Below are 20,133 nucleotides of genomic sequence, written 5' to 3' on the forward strand. Positions count from 1 at the left end.
CCCTGGGTTCAGTTGTTGAAGTGTTGTGTGCAATATTTTTGGTGTGCTTTCTTTATGATTATTACTTGTTGCATGAGATCAAGATATGAAATTTTCCACTTGTTGGAGCTCAAAAAGTTTTAGATTTGGGGGGCATTTCAGATTTCAGATTAGGGATGCTCCACTTGTAGTACTATATCTATTAAGAGCTTGCATTCATTATCAAAATTTTTTTATTAGTTGCTCAAGACAATACAATGATCTTGACATATCATACATTTGATTCAAATGAGGTATGAATTCTTATTTTTCCACGTGTACAGATTGCAGGATCACATTGGTTATACAGCCACGTTTATACATACAGCAATCCTACTGTCTGTTGTATTCTGCTGCCCTTCCTATCCCCCTCCCCTCCCCTCCCCTCCCCTCCCATCACCTCTCTATACCCAATCTACTGTGACACATTTCTCTCTCTTTTTTTTCTCTTCGCCCTCACACCATCATATCAATTTTTTTTCACAAAGAAAAAAAATTGAGTCCAAACAGCTTCATTGGTTTATTTTATCAAATATTTATTTTATCAAATATTCAAGAAAGATATCAATCCTATGCAAATTCTTTCAAAAAATTGAGAGAAGTTATCAAATTACACTAACAATAAGCAATTAAAAAAATGAACTAAAATCTCCACTTATAATACCAAACAACATAAAATCATTAGGAATAAATTTAATGAAAGATATGTGAAAGAGAATTAAATAAGACCTAATGAAATGGAAAGGTCATATGAAATTCATGGATTGAAAGCTTCAGTCTTGTTAATATGGAAATTCTCCCCAAATTGATGTAGAAATTCAGTGTAACGCTAATCAAATTTTTTAAAAAAATAGATTGAGAAGTCAATGTAAAAATGTATATGGAAAAGCAAAAAATCCAGATTACCCAAAATCATTTTGAGAAAAACAAAAGAACAAAGTTGGTGGCTTATGCCAAGTGATTTCAAGCTTCACGTGTAGCAACTGTAATCAAGAAAGTGTCCATTTTGGCATAAGGAGAGAGCCTTATGATCTACTCTAAGATAAATAAATAAAGCAAAATAGTCTAGAAGTAGGCTCATACCTATATTGTCAATAGGTTTTTCCAAAGATGGCAAGATAATTCAAAGGGAAAAGGCATGCTCTTCCAATAGACTCCTGTAACAATGGATATCTGTATAGGAAAAAATCAGTATCAACCCTGACCTCAGGTGCATACAGAAAATATCTTGAAATGTGACACATATAAACATAGGAGATAAAAATATTAAATTTCTAGAAGAAAATCTTTTTTAATATTTATTTTTTAGGTGTAGATGGACACAACACAATGCCTTTATTTTTATGTGGTGCTGAGGATTGAACCCCGGTCCCGCCCGTGCTAGGCGAGTGCTCTACCGCTGAGCCACCATCCCAGCCCCGAAGAAAATATTTATGGCATTTGGGCAGATAAGTATTTCTTAAATAGGATATACAAAATATGAACTATAAGTGAAAAAATGGTAAATTTAGTCAAATTTAGAACTTTGAAAGTTACAAACTGAGAGAAAATATTTGATAAGCATGGATCTGATAAAATTATAATGCATTATAAATTTTAAAAATGTGCATTTGCTATTCCCTCAAACCTCACACACACACACACACACACACAAAAAAAAAAAGCTATGAGCACCTACCAAGGCAAGTGGTAGAAACTTCTAAGAAAAAAATGAATAATTTTCCTTGCATTGCACACAACACATACACACAAAAATAATTACTATATAGAGATCTTAGACCTAAATGTAAAAGTGAAAATGAAAAAATTTCTAGAAAGAGTCTTTTGATTTGGAGCTTAACAAATTTTCTCACATTGGAGACAGAAAGCATAACTCATAAAAGACAAGATTCATAAATTTTATGACATCAAAACTAAACACATCTGCTCATCAAAAGACACCATTAGGAAAATAAAGATCAAGCTATAGATAAATATGTAAATCAGACCAGAATATATAAAGAATTCAGCCAACTCAAATAATAAAAAAGACTACCAAAAAAAAAAGGTGATGAAAGGTTTTAACAGAAAAATCACAAAAGATCTACAGAAAGTCAATAAGGAATTGAGGAGATGCTCAACATCTGGGAAAAGAGAAGTTAAATCATAACGCCACCTTATACTGAATTCTATACTCCTTAGAATAACTGAATTTAAAGACTGAAAATTTCAAGTATTGACAGAGATGTGGAATAACTGAGCCTATGCACCATTCATGGGAATGTATAATTGTGCAGCCATTTAGGAAAACAACATTCAGCCTTGAAAATTAAATATGAATCTACTATGTAACCCAGCAGTTACACTCCACAGCATCTGCCAAAGGGCAATGGAAACATATTCACAAAATGATTTATATATATCAAGCTTTATTTTAACAATGACAAGTGAAATCACCCAAACGTCCATCAACCCAAATACATCGTGAAATATGTCTATACAATGGAATATTACTCAGCAATAAAAATAAATAATGAAACAACATGAATGAACCTCACAATCTTTTTGCTTTGTGAGAGAAGCCAGGTGCAAAAGAGTCTATCCCATATGATTCCATATATATATATATATATATATATATATATATATATATATATATATATATATATATTTTTTAGGAAATATAATCTATAATGACAGCATAAAGCATGGCAGTAACTGAATGGGATGGAGGTGAAAGTGACCAATCTTTGCTCAAGGGTGAGGGGCTGTGAGGGTGATAAAAGTGTTTGGGAGCTTGATTATGTTCGTGTGATTTCATCTGTCAAAACTCATCCAAGTGTACACTTTAAATACATGTTATTTATTTTGCATAAATTGTTATTCCACAAACTTATAAACAAAATAAATAGAATGCAAAGAAAGGAATTAATAATGCCCCAGATACCAAAGTCTCTAATGTCACCTTGTTGACTTATTTGCCTTGATTTTGAGGATCTGAATAAGGTCTTCTGGGGGAGGTTCCCCATTATGCTCAGAACTATTCTGTGCACTGTAGCTGCCCCCCACCACCTGTCCCCAACTCTCTCCTTTCCAAAGGCTGCTGTCCTTGGTGCTACCTGCACCACCAACCAGTTCCCCTGGAGAATGTCCGTAGCACACTGCCTCTCTCCTAACTTCCTTCCCTAGACCTTTTATCTCTCAAAAGTCAATGGGAGAATTTTTCTCCTTTTATCATAGGTTTCCTTCAACAAGTGCCTAGTGACATGTCTTTTCCCCCTCAAACTGAACAATTTATCCTTCCTGGAGAAAGGCATTAGGAGAGAACTCAAGCACACACAAATTCCAACTGGATTATTTGATGCCCCCTACAGGCCCAGCCCCTGTCCTGGATTGTGTTTTGCCCCTAATAATATGAAAACGACACGTATAAGCCCTTCTCTCATAATAAAACATACACATTTCTTCAACAAGAAAAAAATATGGATTTTTTTCTTCAGTTGCTGATTGAATTCATTAGGCTAAGATTAAAAACTTCAAATTAGATTGCTTGTTATTCTTTCTATTGTCTACATTATTGACACCCCAGGCATAAATTTGAAATACACTGTGGACTTTTATGCTTCAACTATTTCAAGGTTGTCAAAGTGCTCTTGTGTTATTTACATAAAGTGATGAACAATGGGTGGTGCAGAATCCATGATGTTTTTAAACTGATCCATTCACATGCATCACGGGATTCACTAGGTTCTTTTTCCTAAGGCCTATTGTTTTGGAAGCTGTAAGAAGGGTAATGCCAGGTGATCAAGGCTAACCATTTCAGTTATTCCTTTTCTGCCTCTGAAGAAATTTTAAGTGATTTTGTCCATTCTCCTGAAACTTAAGCCCGACAGCATGTTGTTGTTGTATTCTGAGTCCATGATAGACAATATTTCTCGGCCAACTCGGGGACACATGAGAAGTTCTGCTCTGAGCTTACAAGTTAATGTTTGGCAACTTCTCCTCCACTGTCAGCTCAGGTAACCAGGACTCCTGAGTGAATGGAAAGCAGTAATGGAGACTCCTCAGACAACTTGGAATGGAACCACCATTTGACCCGTTATTTCACTTCTTGGTTTATACCCAAAGTACTTAAAGTCAGCATACCTCACTGAAGGGGCCACATCAGTGGTTTAAAGCAGCTCAATTCACAATAGCAAAGCTATGGAACCAACCAAGGTGCCTTTCAACTGATGAATGGATAAAGAAGATGTGGTATCTATAAACAATGGAATGTCAAAATACACCCTACTGTCCTGTATATTTAAAAAGAACAAATTAAAAAAAAAAAATTCCTGAGGAACACGAAGGTCGCCCTCTAGTTCTGTGAATCATTGGATTTCCTGAGATTCTGGGGTTGGCACTGATGCTTCAGTAGCTTCAAACTGTAAGTGATGCAGTTAAGTGGCACAACTGAGCTGCTACAGGCAGGCCACATGATGGATCCTGTGACAGGAGATCAGCGAATTCAGTACATCAAACACTGTCAACCAGGGGGACTGAAAACTTTGCCAATAACATTCAGATACTGACAGAAAGGAAAAAAACAAATATTTTGATGCAAATTGCACACAGAATGATCACTGAGGGAAGAGAAAAAGGAGCGATGAACAATGCAAAATCAAGACAATGAGAGAATAGAAGCCGAATACTCCGCGGTGGGATGGATTACAGGCTTATGGTCCATTCTGAATATCACTTATACATGCTTAAGCCACCTGTTTGGTAAATAGCATGTAATTCACCTTCCGTATCATGTATGATCCTTCTGAATTCTATTGTCATCCTCGTGACGAGAAAACAAGGTAGGGCAGTAGTTGAGAGCACAGATTTCAGAGCCGATCACACCTGCATTTGGTTCCTGCTTTTATTTGCATACGACCTTGGATAGCCTCTCTGGGCCTATTTAACCTTTATGGACCTCTGTCTCATCTGCAAAACAGACATTATAATGCTTAAGCCTTAGAATCATTCCTGTGTATTTACTGCAATTCTATAGGTAAAGCCTTTGTGACCCTGGCTAGACGGTCCTCCTCCTCTAGTCCACGGCACACGGCTGTTCCCTGGGCTCTCTGTGGGCCACTCTGGGTGAGGAGCTAGTGCCCCGAGGCTGCTGGAGCCCATGAGACATTCTCATAGTTTTCTGTAATATCCTCATGGTCACTGCCTCTTCGGCTGGCCGGTCCTGCAGGGTCCTCCGGGTGTGCCTTCTTCAATTCTGAATAAATGACCACAGGTTCCTGGTGGAAAACCCACAAATCTTAAGTACCTAAATACAGATGAGGAAGAGCAGAGAAGATAGAGGGCCAGGAAATGTATCTCACCTTACTGTTCCTAGGCGTCCGCGGTGAATTGGCTGTTGGATGGGAATAGCAAAGAAAAGTTTTAAATTCTATATTTCAATTTACAGCCTATTCCCAGTGCATTCCGAGTCAACTCCACCTCTCCTGCTCATCTCTTGACTGTTTTCTCTGCTCACTTTTTCTAAGTCCTCACAGAAAAAAAAGCATTCTTTCCCCTCCACACACAAGATATATGCACACTAAAAAAAAAGGCACCTCTGTGGCTGTATTGACCATCTGGGAGGAAGTGGCCCACAGCACTCACTTCTCTTTGCACAGGGAATTTGGAGAAGGCTGGAGGAGAGACCGGCCAGCCGTCTAAACCACACAGCAGTTCCCCAGGAAGCCAAAGATTTGCAGTGGAGCATTAAGAAAATTCACTGTGTGTTCCTCTGTCCTTCCAAAGAGTTGTTTGTGTCTCTCTTGTTTATTTATTCAGCCAACAAGCATTCATTGAAAAGTGGCTTCTCATTAAACATTAGGTACATAACAAGGAGGCAGAGATGACAGAAGCTCAGTCCATATGACGGAGGAGCCCCTGACTTTGAAAAGGAGAAACGGACATCGAAACCAACGCAACAGGTTTCCAGAAAAGCATATTGAACTCTGCTGTTGCCACAAAGAGTGATCATGGGAGGAGATGATGAGAGTCACTGCAAGCTGTGTCCTGAAAGAAGAGGGACAGGGCCCAGGAGAAGCAGGCCATGTCTCCCATGTTAAGCTCACATTTGAGACGACTCTTTGATCAAAGACCCTTGGCTGGATCCGAGAACACTGCCACCTACCACCTCACCTCTACTTGTCTGAGAGGCATCTCACCTGAAATTCCGTTTGTATTCGGGATGCTCCTGATCTGAGAATAAATCAGGTTTCTTTCTTCAGGATTCACTGTGAGAAAACAGAAGATGTTACATGGCCCCCTCTGAGAGTCTCCTGCTATGGTTTAGTTTGGGATTTGGTTTGTTCTCCAGAGGTTCATCTCTCAGAAGAGTGGTCCCTGGTGTTGTGACGTTAAGAGGTAGTGGAACCTCTAAGAGGTGGGGTCTAGGGAAAGGTCTTTATTGGCACCTCCCATCACTCTGGATTCCTATTTGCCACACGATCTCCCTGCTTATGTGCACTCCTGAAATTGTGATGCCATCTGCCAATGACATCCTCACCAGAGCCAATGCCAGTGCCATGCTCTTGAACCTCCAGAAATATGAGCTAGATCAAACTTTTTTTCTTATAAAGTACCCAGTCTCAGGTGTTTCATCATAGTAAGGAAAAATCAGACCAATACTCCTTTACAGCCACCAAATTTATAGCTGCCTTTTAATCCCTATAATGTTAGGTATGTCATATTTAAATTGGATATGAAAGGGCCCTGCGTGGTTGCTCAGTCCTTCCTCTGTACTGGTACTTCCCTAGAACCCTGTGTCCCTTAAGAAGTCCTTACCATTGCTATACACTGGCTGCAGCTCCAGTTGGACTAACTGCTCAGAGTAGGGGGGCTCCTGGGCATCTATGCTGGAGGGCTCAAACCCAGAAGTCTCCTGATATTCACTGGGACTGTAACTGTGACAAGAAGAGATAATGGATGAAGAATGTTTGTGAGTTACACAGAGTCTCAGAGAAATTGGCATCCAGGAAGGCCTAGAGCCTGGCAGGATTTATGTTAAAAAAAAATTATTACGGACACTTTTTCATGACTCTTTCAAGAAAATATTGGAAAAAGTGTGGTGCAAGATGGACCCCAGGGGAAGCTAGCTGAGGCCAAGTCCAAGGGCAGAAGCCACACAGTCTTCAGGTCCCTTTGAGAGGATAAAACTTATATTTGTCTAATTGTTAAGATTATTTTTAAAGATATTAATGTTTAAAAGTTGATACGCAAGGTCTTCTGCATTCCCATGTAACTTGACCTTTGTCTTTTTTTTTTTTAATTTTCTACCTCGTGTGGTGAGACTCCACTTTCCCTGTAAGATATTATAAAGTTTCCTCAGAAAAGTGGGTTCTTTTCTTATCACCTCCTTGTGCACTGTTGATTTAACGCTGGCATTTAGTATCACTTCCTAAATGAATGAAGGAATGAGAGAAACAGGGAGTGAATGAACGGTGGCCCTATGCAGGGTGACGTCATTAAGACGTCAGCGGTCAGTTCTGTACTGGAGCTCGGAGGTAGATAAATAAACCCAGACAACAGCATGCATTCGGCATGTCAGTTGACACAGTATTGTCCCCAAAGAGGAGTGGGACTGGTTTTCTGATCACTTTTTTTTTTTTTGAATTTTGTAAGAATGTTACAAGGTTGGTAGGAAGTCCATTCGAAACTTTAAAAATGTACATCATCGTAGTTATAAACAGATTATGCAAATGAACCCAAGCAGCACAAGAATCCAAGACCTTACCTAGGTGTCCCCGTGGCCGGAAGTCTTCCTACAAAAGGAACAAAGGAACACTGAGGGTAAGAGAGCTGCGTGGACAGTGGGCTCTGCTTCCTCGAAGTCAGATTCACTGTAAGATCTCAGACATGGCAAAGCTTGGGGAATAACCTTCTATGCCCCCAAGTCATGTTACAGATAGGGAAGGCAGGGTCTTGGAGGACATCTGTCCAGAATCACACTCATTATGAATCATTTTTCAATCCGTAACAGCCATGCAAAAAGAAATGCTAAATAGCTGTGGCCAGGAAGCAGAAGTGAGACGAGGCGATATTTAACTCGGGGCCTAGGTCTTCCTCCACGCCCACTTCTTCACTGTGATTGCAGCTTAACACTGACACCAAACTGTGACTCTCAAGCTACGCTCTCCCCTATTTTTCTCTAACTGTGACCCCTGCAGATCCTCTGCAGAAACGCTGAACCGCATGTCACTTGGGCACTGGGCAGTTTCTCCATCCCTTTTCTTTCCGTCTCTTTCACCTGGCTAATTTCAACTTATCTTTCCTTCTTTGCATCAGAGCTTTGCATCAACTCTACCTAGATCCAGGCACATAGAAGTGGGTAATATTGTAAGAACTAATTATTACGTGTACTATCATGATCCGTGTCTTTGTTTTCCCTTAATCCTTCCTGTAGTCTGCTTTTTAAACATTATCCACTTGAGTCTTTTTTTTTTTTGCATTCACAGAGCCATGCCTAACAGTTGAAAATATTCAATAAAGATTGGTTAAAGTATGGAACAAATTAAAGTATATACTTCGAGGACTGAAAAAAAATGACAAATCGACAATTTTCTAATAGGTGATTGCATGTGAGTTTAATGTTGAAGCCTACTTTATCAGCCTTAAAAGGAAGGCAGTTTTTTAAAAAAATATTTTTCTTTTTAGTTATAATAAGGCAGTTTTTCATCACTGAAATTCTGAAAAATTTCTGGCGTGCCCCAGTGTGGACTTGTTCCCAGTTTCACATCCCTGTCGTTAGCCTTTTTAAAAATCTGTGTCTACCTGTCTCACTGGTTTTAGAGAACACCAGTCACTGTGCAGAGTAAGCACACCAGTCTTGATTCTTTTTTTTTTTTTTTTGGTGGTGCTAGAGATTGAACCCAGGGCCTTATGCATGTGAAGCAAACACTCTACCAACTAAGCTATACCCAGAGCCCTGATTCCTTTGATAAATAACTGAATGATGCCTATGAGCCCAGTCCCTGGGGGCCAGGCCTCCTGAGTTAGGCTGGAAGTGTGTGATCATGACCTAGGCCTGTGTCTCTGTCCTCAGAACAGTGAGAATCCACATCCACCCACAGCCAGTGTCTTCCCTGGGCAGTTTGTCTGTAAGGATGGATCTAGAAGTTAGTCTATCTCCTCATTGTAAAAAGAAAACTGAGATGTAAAGAGGTGGCTATTTACCATGTCTTCCCTGAGGATATGGGCAGGAACTATACTAAGCAGTTTGCCTACACTGTCAAAGGTAGCTACTGTTATTATGACCACTACATAGATGGAAAAAAAAACTGGGGTTTGGAGAGTATAAATGACTTTCCTAATATCAAGAAGCTAGCAAGTTATGGGCTGGGGTTGTGGCTCAGTGCCAAAGTGCTTGCCTAGCACGTGTTAGGCACTGGGTTCAATCCTCAGCACCACATAAAAAATAAATAAATAAAATAAAGGCATGCTGTCCATCTATAACTACAAAAAAAAAGTTAGCAATTGACATTATTAAAATTTTAACCCAAGTAGTTTGAATATAGAATTGACACATTTTTACCTCTTTTGATAATTTGTAGGAATTATTCAGGCAAGAAGTAGAATTCTTCACTTTTAGAAACACATGGAAAGTTTGAGCTCCTTCCTGAGATAACTGGTCAATAATGGGAGAGGGAATTTTGCTATGGGGTGGAGGATTCAGGAGTCAAGATTTTTGAGAAGAGAAAGACAGAGACCCACTTCCTGGTGAACTATCCCCACTTCTCGGTGAGTCTGCTATTCAATACACTTCTTCAGGAAGCGAATGAAGGGCTGAGCCCTTGCTTGGCATGCATGAAGTCCTGGGTTCGATTCTCAGCACCACAAGCAAAACAAAACAACAGCACTTCTTCTAGACCTGGTGGACAGAACACCCCTTGGCCTTCTGTTCACATAGATCACATAAAAGAGTCAGCATTCTCCTCCTTCCTGGTGTCCTGGTGACCGAGTAGTCTGCTTTTTGAACATTATCCACTTCAACAGTGAGTTTCTAATGCCCTCTTCTAGGTAGTGGGGAGGGAGGTTAGACAGAGATTAGATGGGGGGATTCATTAGAATATTGTGTAGCACTGTGGGGTAACTATGGCCTACAACAATTTATTATGCTTCTAAAAATAACTACAGGGCTGGGGATGTGGCTCAAGCGGTAGCCCGCTCGCCTGGCATGCGTGCGGCCTGGGTTCAATCCTCATTCAATCCTCAGCACCACATACAAACAAAGATGTTGTGTCCGCCGAAAACTAAAAAATAAATATTAAAATTCTCTCTCTCTCTCTCTCTCTCAAAAAAAAAATTAAAAAAAAATTAAAATAACTACAGAAGTACTTGAAAATTCCCAAGACATATAAATTGTTATATTTGAGGAGATGAAAATGCTAGTTATCCTAATTTGATCAATACATATCATGTACATGTATTGACTTATAATATTGTATCCATAAATAAGTATAAATATTATATGCCAATTAAAATAAAATAAAAATCTAACTTACAGATGGTCTAAACACCTTTCATAAAAGGTGGAGACTCTCATATTGGATGAAAGGAAAAAGAAGAAATTAATCAAATTTTAATTATAAAAAAAGATACACTAAAGCATAGGACACAAATAAATCAAGAGTAAAAGGACAGGGAGAGAAATACCATGTTAGCAGGGATTATATTTGTTAACATGCTAATATTTAAAATTTCATTAATCATAGTTCATTATTACATTAGTATCAAACAAGAACTATTTCAAAGTAAGTGATACTATCAGGGAGGTTTGGTAAAGAGGGTCATTTTGTAAGGATAAATTTTTTCAATTCATCAAAAACATACAACAATTCTAAATATTCACACAGCTCATAAAGAGCATCAAATCCTCAAAGCAGAACTAGATACAACTGCAGGAAGAAATGAATAAATTGACACTTGCAGTTGAAGATTTCAATTCCCTATCTCAACTATTGATAGTATACAGAAAATCAGTAAGAACATAAATGAATTTAGTAATGACAGAACACTTACTGTAAGAAATGTTAGAAGAATCCCTTTTGGCAGATCAAAAATGATATGAGATGGAAATGTGAACACACAAAGAAGAATGGAGGATATTGAAAGGTTTAGCTAGGTGGCTAAAATTTTGACAGCAAATCCTATAAAGGCAAGAGAAGAGAAGGATATCAACCAACTCCCTCTTACAAACAGATACAAGCATTCTTAATAAAATTTTAGCAAATCAAATCCAACCATCATGATAAAGACCCCAGAAATATAATATGGCTTGAACACTCAAAGTTAGCCTTATTAAAAGACTGAAAACAGAAAAATCACGTGATTATTTTAATCAAATAATCACGTGATTTTTTGATCAAATGTCAAGTGCAGATAAAGCACTTGACAAATATCTATGCCTGTAAACATTCTAAACAGATTAGGAATTAGTAGGGACTTACTTAGCCAGATAAAGTGAGTCTATGAAAATCCAACAGTTGGCAAAATACTTAATTGTGAGAAACTGAATACTTCTTTCCTAAGGTCAGGAACAAGACAGAGATGTCTGCTCTGACCAGTTCTATTCAACATTACATAAAAGGTTCTAGACAGTGCAATCAAGAAAGAAAAAGAAAAGGTTAAGACTGGAAAAAAGTGATACTGTCTTTATTAGCAGACAGCATGCCATCTAGATAGACAATTTTATGAAACCTACAAAACAGATATTAGAACTAAGTAAGGAGTTTGGTGAGGTTGCAGAGTATACGATTAACATGCAAAAGATAATTGTATATCTATGTACAACCAACAATCAGCAATTGAATTTTTAATCTCCTCTCAGTTGTTCTCTATTAGTTTTATCCAAATTTCATTACAGTTGACTGCTATTCAAATGTATCCTGGCTTATGATTTGCACTTACGACGATGACCTGCTTTTTGTTACAAATGGTGGAGGGGTTTGGGGGCCCTTTTGTTTTCAGTAGGCTTTGGAATGCGGGTAGAACAGTAAAGTGCTTAATTTTCCAATTTTTAATTGAAAGCAAAGCTCTGATACATAATTCATCTCAAATCAAACATGAGAGGTAAAAAATCCCATTGAAAACTCTACGCTACCTTTTTTGTTACTATTGCCTATAAAACGGAGGGACTAGTACTTAGAAGGAATAATTGGCTTTTACAGGATGCACTACCCAACTCCAAATCATTATAGCAATGGCCAAAGTCACAGCCTTAAGGGCTAAGACAGAGACACCTACCTGGTTTCTTTTGGCTCTTGATGCCATACAGCCAAGTAGCAGCAAAGATAAGGATGAAGAGCAATCCCCCAGTGATTCCTGTGGTCATAAGAACAATTCTTCTCCTGGAATACCCTGAGGGCCAAGATATATACTTGAGTCTCAAGGGCAAAAGTTTTGGATCTAGACAAAAAAACATGCAAATGGAGCTAAGATCTATCAGGGCAGGTAATTTTCCAGTTTCTGATTTCTCCATTCAAATTATCTTTAGTATAATTTGTGATTTTCAAAACAATGACATGTTAAAGGTGGTCACCGGCATCTAAGATTAAAATTTATTCCCTTTCCCCTTCCCACATGAAATCAGCATCAATCTCAAGCTGCTCCACACCTTGGTGGGCATGTTCACAAACTTGGCCATTGATAGAATTTGTACTGACCACTGGAGGGATATTTTACTGCCTACTACTATGGCCTCTAGTTCCGGTGCCACTAACTCACCTGTGATGCTGAGTGCCACCACCTCACTGCGCTGAGCCCCCAGGCCATTGTTAGCGTCACAGGAGTAGTTTCCAGAATGTTCTGCAGTCAGGGAGAGGTTGAAGGATGCGCCTCCTCCAGAGGGAGCCAAGATGTTCCCCAGGATGACGTCCTCAAGGTAAAACTGGTACAGGATCGGGGGAGAGCCCTCAGGGCCTCGCAGTGAAGCCCCACCATGTCCCCCACCTCAGCCTGGGCCCTGGGAATCCTGAATGTGAGGACAGGGTGGGACACTGGAACTGAGAGAGGAAAATAGTTCATTGGCAGTTTTGTATAGGCATGTATACAAGAAACTGTGATAAAAATAATATTCTGCATAGTTCAGAGTAGGAACACAAACCTGTATTCAGAAAAACATAGGTTTGAATCTTGTATCTGCCCTTTGTTAACTCTTTAATCTTGATTTTTACTTTACTTATTTATTTATTTAGGTACTGGGGATCTAGTCCAGGGGCATTTTACCACTGAGCTACATTCCCAGCCCTTTTTGTTTTTTATTTTGAGACGGGGTCTTGAGAAGTTGTTTAGGGCCTTGCTAAGTTTCGAAGGTTGGTCTCCAACTTGCAATCCTCCTGCCTCAGCCTCTGGAGTAGCAGGTATTATTATAGGCATGCCTGGCTGTAATCTTGATTTTTAAAAACTTTAACTTCTCTAAGTCTGTTTATTCATTTCTAAAAAGGAGCTAATAATAAATTATATCTCAAACTATTATAATAAGAATCATGTATGTAAAGTGATCAATGGATGCCAAGCTAGCATTATTAACAGATATAACTAAAATCAAGGGTCATTTCTAGGATATTCCTATTGCTGAATCTTAGCTCTAAGATCAAGACATGGTTCCATATCTATCTAATTTAGGGCCTCATTATTCTCTACCCAATTACCTGACTTCATTTTCCAAGTTACTATTCAGCACTAACATCCATCCCTCTATTATCCATCCATCTATCCATCCATCCATCCATCCATCCATCCCTCTATCCCTTCATCCATTCGTCTATCATTATCATATATCAGATGACCCCAATAGAATTTAAGTTCCATAACAACAGGGATTTATCTTTCCTGTGTTGTATTTCCATTTGCTGGAACTTTGCATGACATTCAATCGTCGCCCAATAATTGGCCACGGAACTAATTGATTTAGACTGGCCCCAAAAACATCCAGATGCAGCACTAGCAACAATAATCCCACGTACATTGATGACTCTAGAGATAGGACAGCAAATGAGAACAGAAAAACCATTCATGTGGAATAGGGACGAGAAGACTGCTGGTTCTGCTAAGTGGTGAAGAGACTTAAATGAGATAGTTCTCTTTGAGTGCTTTAGATTGCAGTTGTGTGCTTCACTGGCAAGAGACGGCTTGGGAAGGATCTTAAGCTCTGCTTTATGTTCCAGACTGAATGTGGGACCCTTCATTGAACGGCAATGATTAGACCTGAAATATGAGCCAACACTGGCTGCAAGAAAGATGGCTTCTGCTGGTAGAGTGCTAGCCTCACACGTACAAGGCCCTGGGTTCAAATCCCAGCTCCACCACCTTTAAAAAAATAAAATAAAATAAAAGGTGCATGCAGGCAGGAAGAAAATCATGATCATGGCAGGGAATGATGTTTCCTTGCCAGCAATCGCTGCAGCTCGTGTATCTGGTATTTTGGAGTCTTTGAACTTCCTCTGGAGTGGGGAATATGGGAACTGTAGCCTCTTACAGAGGAAAATAAAGGAATGTGCAATCACAGGAAAGAATCCATGCTTGCAAGAAGTCCGTGTCTGGACTACTGTGTGCACAACCTGCTCACCTAGGACGTGGAGACTCACTCCTTGACTGTGCTGGGCCCTCAGGCCATTGTCGGCCTCGCAGGAGTAGTTTCCAGAATGTTCTGCAGTCAGGGAGAGGTTGAAGGAGGCTCCTCCCCCAGAGGGTGCCGAGCTGTTCCCCAGGGTGACGTCCTCAAGGTAAAACTGGTACAGGATCGGGGGAGAGCCCCTCAGGGCCTCGCAGTGAAGCTCCACCACGTCCCCCACCACAGCCTGGGCCCTGGGAGCCCTGAGGGTGAGGACAGGTTGGGACACAAGACCTGAGGGAGACAGAAGGGCTGTCAGATGAGCTTAGAAATAGATATATCCCTTGATCACTTCTGTTCCCCACTGCCTGCACTTTCCTACAAGAATGATCAGAAGCATTGTCCTAAAACCCAGAAAAGTAGCCCTGGAGAATTTTGTGCTCATCATCCCAAAGTCCTCTCCCCACGGGAGCAAAGCATCTTCCTCTCATTTTGCCATGTTTGCAGCGGCAGGGGTCATTTTTTTTTGGATCTTCGCCTCTGTTCATTTGCCTGCTTCCAAAACTTCAGGGCTGATGGAGAACTTCAACTCTGGCTTGCAAAACAAGGGTGGTAGGGAGGAATCAGGAGCTCACTTCTCACGGTGACGGTGATCCGCTTGCTGAGGATGGGGACGTGGTTGTTGTCAGCGGCACAGTAGTACCTCCCAGTATCACGCTTCTGCACGGCCGGCACTCGCAGCTCTGCCAACAGGGAACTCTGGGTTTTTCTGCCCAGACTTGTTCCCTCTTTGTGCCAGGAGAATGTGATATTCCCTGTGCCCGCGGCTACTGAACAGATAAGGACCAGATGTTCTCCTTCAATCAGCTGCCCCCCTGGGGGCTGGATCTCTAGATTCACATCAGATACAGGGATTCCTGGGGAGACACAAGGTAACACGTGAGGGTTTTGATGGCAAGCACTTCAGAGTCAAGGAAAAGTCTGGAGCCGCCAGGAATAGGCCAGTAGTCGTAGATGTAATAGGCCAGGGTCCAAAGTCGGAAAGAAGAAATTAATTTTATAAAGAGATCAGTACCCCTTCCCACTCCCACAACAGCTCCTGTTCTTGGGTAATGCAGGCACCAGGCCCATGATCTTAAACCCGGTGTTGTTTGCAATCACATTTTTATGAACACGTATCTGGAAGGAATCTCAGATATGCCACAGAATAAGAGTACTGGGATGTTGCCTCTATCCTGAAGTGACTTTTCTCAGAATCCAAACTCTTTCCCCATCCTTTAAGGGTTCTCCTGTCTCTCTTCCATGCCCCCACATTCTTCTCTGACGATTCCAGTCCATAGTCATCTTCCCCTTTTCTGATGATTTTGGTGTGCGGTTAAGTTAACTATGAAAACACTATCGGGACCTTCTCAGACAGCATTTGGTCAATGGTGCTTCTAGTTGTCCGGTTTGGGCACCCAGTAACTGATGGATAATTACTATTGCCTGGCATAGATGGAAAAGAGGGTCCTAGGGAAGTTGGTCCAATACTGAGTCCAAAGAGAGCAAGATACCATAATCGCTGGAGCCTCTCTCGACATCAACCACCCCAGGGGCAGGGGGTGTCCTGAACTGTTCTCCTCTCCCCAGCTCTGGAAGAGCAAGCAGCCCCTTTAACACTTACTCTGCACAAGCATATGGGACACCCGGCTCATTTTCGTGATTCTGGGAGTTGCTGCCTCTGCCTTACACCGGTAGAACCCCGAGTCTTCTCTCCACATGGTGGGGATCTGGAGCTCTGGGGAGCTGCTGCAGCCTGACCCCAGGGTACGGCCATCTCTGAAGAAGCAGAACTGGAGCTGGACCTGTGACCTCTGAAAAGCAAGCTGTGTCTCACAGGTCAGAGTCCATGGGCTTCCCTCAATGGGCTGGGAGGGACTGGTTTTCAGCACAGGACGTGGAAAGAGCTCTAGAGAGAAGGAACACAATCCTTAGGGAACAGGGGCACAGATTTACCTGTGGTCTCAGCCCCCCGAAGTGGGGACCGTCTTCCTCCCATGGCCCATGGAGATTTTTTCATGAAATCCTCACTGATAAACACCCTCCCTTGATCCTCACAGCTTCGTTGCCAAAATCTAAACCCACAGGTGTTCAACCATTACCTTGAACTTGGATACTTAGGGATTTTGAAGTTTCTTTCCAAAAAGAACCCCAAGATAATTCCTTAGAAACAGCACAACGATATTTGCTATCATCTTGGTGGACTGAATTTAATCTGATGAAGTCTGAGTTATCACCATCAGGAAGTTGTTTTCCATCTTTGTAGTAAATCTTTTTATGTATTATCTCTTCTTTCCTCCCTTGACATCTCAGATCTATATCATCTCCTTCAAAGACCGGGTATGGCACCTGGAGGATCAGCCAGTCTGCAAAGAGTGGAAGACATACTCAATTCTTCCCTGTCATTTCTTTCTTTGCTCTCAGTTCTCCCCATGAGAAAAGAGCTACAGCCCTGTACACGCCTGCAAATGTCCTCCACCAATTTTTCCACATGCTCCATACTAGATTCTTCCTTGTTCTAGAAGAGGGGACTGATTTCTGGAAAATGTCCTTGAGAAATCCCATCTTTAAAAGAGGAATTCTATCCCATACCATATTCAGACCTGGCCTCCTTTTTGCCTGGTGGACCCCGGGGTGCAGACACTTCTCTGAATGAGGAAATGGACAGCACCACACTTTGCTGCTGCTGTGCTTCTTGCTCTCCCGACTGGGGCCAGCGCATCACACATGCCCACGCCTGTCACAGTGCCATCTGGGCTCCCCCGTGTTAACCCAGCTCGAAGATATTCTGCCCAGTGGTTTGATTTTAGAAACTCCTCCTTTTTCTCACCAGATGAAAATTCCACATGTACAGGGTCACTCTGGGAGGATCCTTGGGTCTTGCATTGGTAAGAACCAGATGTTTTGATTAGGATCCTTCCAGATGTTTTGTCAATCAATTTATTGTTCCAATACCAAGATGCACCTTCCTGGAATTGCAATTGGTAATTCATGCATGTGAGAGTCATCGTTTGTCCCTCGAAGACTGTGGACCATGGAGGATGGAGCAGAAGTACAGCTTTGGGTGGTACTTCTAAATGGGAAATAGACAAAGGCAGGTTAGTGAGGGGTGGGCCGAGGACATGGGAGGGGCCAGCCTTGCAGCTGGGGATTTTCCTGGGACTGGGGTTAGAAATGGAACAGAGACAGCTTTGAAAAATGCCTGGGAGAGAATCTGTTCTTCCTCATCCTTTGCCTACCCTGGACACGGGCAAGGGGATATCGTAGGATATCAGGGTCTTGGCAGGGGCTCAGAACAGTTTAGAAGACATGATTAGTGCCAGGTGTGGTGGCACATTTTTGTAATCCCAGCAACTTGGGAAGCTGAGGCAGGAGGATTGCCAGTTGAAAGCCAGCCTGGGCAACATAGGGAAACCCTGTCTCAAAATAAAAAGGGCTGGGGATGTAACTCAGTGGTGAAGCACCCCTGGATTCAATTCCCAGTACAAAAAAAAAAAAAAAAGATTTGTCATTGTACAAAGACTGCTAAGTCCAGAAGGTAGGCTCTGAGATACTTTTGTTCTACTCATTCTTTTCAAGATGAAGGTGAACCAGGGCTGTTCAAAAGCAGTTTCTAGACTCCAAAAAAAAAATAATAATAATAATCACTTTGGGCTTGACTTTAAACATGTAATGAACAAGATTCTTTCTTTAATTTTGTTATTTTTAAACTTTGCTTAGTTGGAGAATCTACAGGGAAGGCAACTCTACTCTCCATCCAAGTTGGACACAATCAATAACAAAGGCATAAAAAGAATTTGAAGTCAGAAGGTCGGGCTGCTTGAGAAATCAGGCTTGTGTTTAGGATCGCAGCTCACTGCTGGACCGGAAGCTGAGACATGAGCTCCTTTTGGAAATATAGAAGGGTTTTACTGTGGCATTACCCTCCGTGAATAGAAGCGATTCCTATTTCCTTTGGTAGCAGCACTAACTTGGACACACAGAGGAAATGACTTCGGGGGGGTGGAGGTGATGAGGCCTGAGAGTCTCTGAACAGTTGCTTGCTGCGTCTACCCTTCCTTCTGCTCATGCTTGCTCCCTCTCTGCACCGGGGTGTCCTGGTAATGTGGGATGAGCTAGAAACTGAGAAGTTGGGAGCTGTTTGCCCAACATAGTAACAGGTGTGACCCCAGCACAGCAACTGATGTTGGCATCTCCCCAATGTCCTCATTTGTAAGTGTTGGGCAAATAGCCCCAACATGCTGGCTGAGGGGATGAGTGATCAGAACTTGGGAGGAACAGAAAGGAGGGGAAACTTACGTGATTGTTCTCCTCCAGGAGCTGTGAGGGAATCCAGAAGCAAAGGTTATTAGCATAGAACGATGTTTCTCAAATCTTTTCAATCAGACGCTTTAGGAGAACTTTTCTGACAACCTAGCTGCACAACGGCTTCTTTCCTCCCAATTCTTGGCACCCATTGTGTACCACCCAAAGTTCCTAAACAACCATGAAAACATTTACTCTATGATTTACTTTACAAACGCAGTGCCCATCCACAGCCCTGGCTCGTCTCTGCACCCGCCTGCGTGACAACTTCTTACTCCATTCCCTTCCTCTCTTCTCCCACGGGAACTCACAGTGCCCACGCAGGAACCACTTGGAGAAATGCCTTATCCTCCCCTCACTTCTTGGGCCTCCTCTTATTCCTTCTACTTTTTAAATCTTTGGCTAAATTTTGGCTTAAAACAGGGGAGAAGGAGGTCTTGTTTCTAAGTAGACCTTGACTCACTCACCTAGGTTTGGGAAGCTACTGCTTATCTGAAAAATCATTTCTTTGGGAGCTGTACAAGGAAAGAATTTAGAGCTGAGGATTGGCAGAAATTTAAGCCCAAATCTCCTATAGGATTAAAAAAAAAAAGCCAACGATGATACAAAACCAAGGACCAATACTTGGCTTCCTCGGATGGCTGTATTTGGAGTTTTATGATTGTCTTGGGAACACGGGCCTTCTCTGTTTCTTGCTATCTGACTATGAACCCCAGTGTAAAAGAAGAGACAGAGGCTCTCTTGTCTGACTGTAGGAACTGAAGCCACTGCCCTATCCCAGTCCCTCTACTCTCCCAGGATCAGCAGCAACAGCCACAGAAACATGGGAACCAGGCCTGGCTGCAGGCAGGGCATGTCTGTCTCACCAAAAGGCAGGCTTATTTCCCATCTACAAAGGAAAATGGAAGGTCATATTCAGATAAGATAGGTAGAAATTAGAAAAGGGGAAGTAGAAGAACTTGGTGTCACATCTCACCCCTGGGTTTTCAGTCACGAACATGACAGCCCTCCTAAGTGATGTCTGTTTCTCAGCCCTGGTAGCTGTGTGTTTTCATATTTTGAGGGCCACCTTCCAACTGTTCAGATCTCTCAGAAAAACAGTATATATATATATATTGTGCCTGGGGTCTCTGAAAATGCCAAGCCATACATTTGTTTATATTCAAATAACTTGTCATTTCTCAAATGGAAACAACTTCCCCTCACCC

General features: G+C 41.4%; 1 protein-coding gene across 1 annotated transcript; it reads right to left on the reverse strand.

The window, feature by feature from the left end:
• Positions 1-5,132: 5,132 nt before the first annotated feature.
• LOC143385856 (Fc receptor-like protein 3) lies at positions 5,133-19,750 on the reverse strand. Its single transcript, XM_077110650.1, is given in 15 exon segments — positions 5,133-5,276; positions 5,361-5,392; positions 6,198-6,266; positions 6,817-6,935; positions 7,766-7,793; positions 12,274-12,387; positions 12,754-12,942; positions 12,945-13,031; positions 14,597-14,875; positions 15,217-15,498; positions 16,245-16,529; positions 16,723-16,986; positions 17,451-17,693; positions 18,920-18,942; positions 19,722-19,750. Coding segments are annotated over 15 exon segments (2,187 nt in total).
• Positions 19,751-20,133: the final 383 nt, after the last annotated feature.

The sequence above is a fragment of the Callospermophilus lateralis genome, chromosome 11 (assembly GCF_048772815.1).
Source record: "Callospermophilus lateralis isolate mCalLat2 chromosome 11, mCalLat2.hap1, whole genome shotgun sequence".
NCBI classification, from domain to species: Eukaryota; Metazoa; Chordata; class Mammalia; order Rodentia; family Sciuridae; genus Callospermophilus; species Callospermophilus lateralis.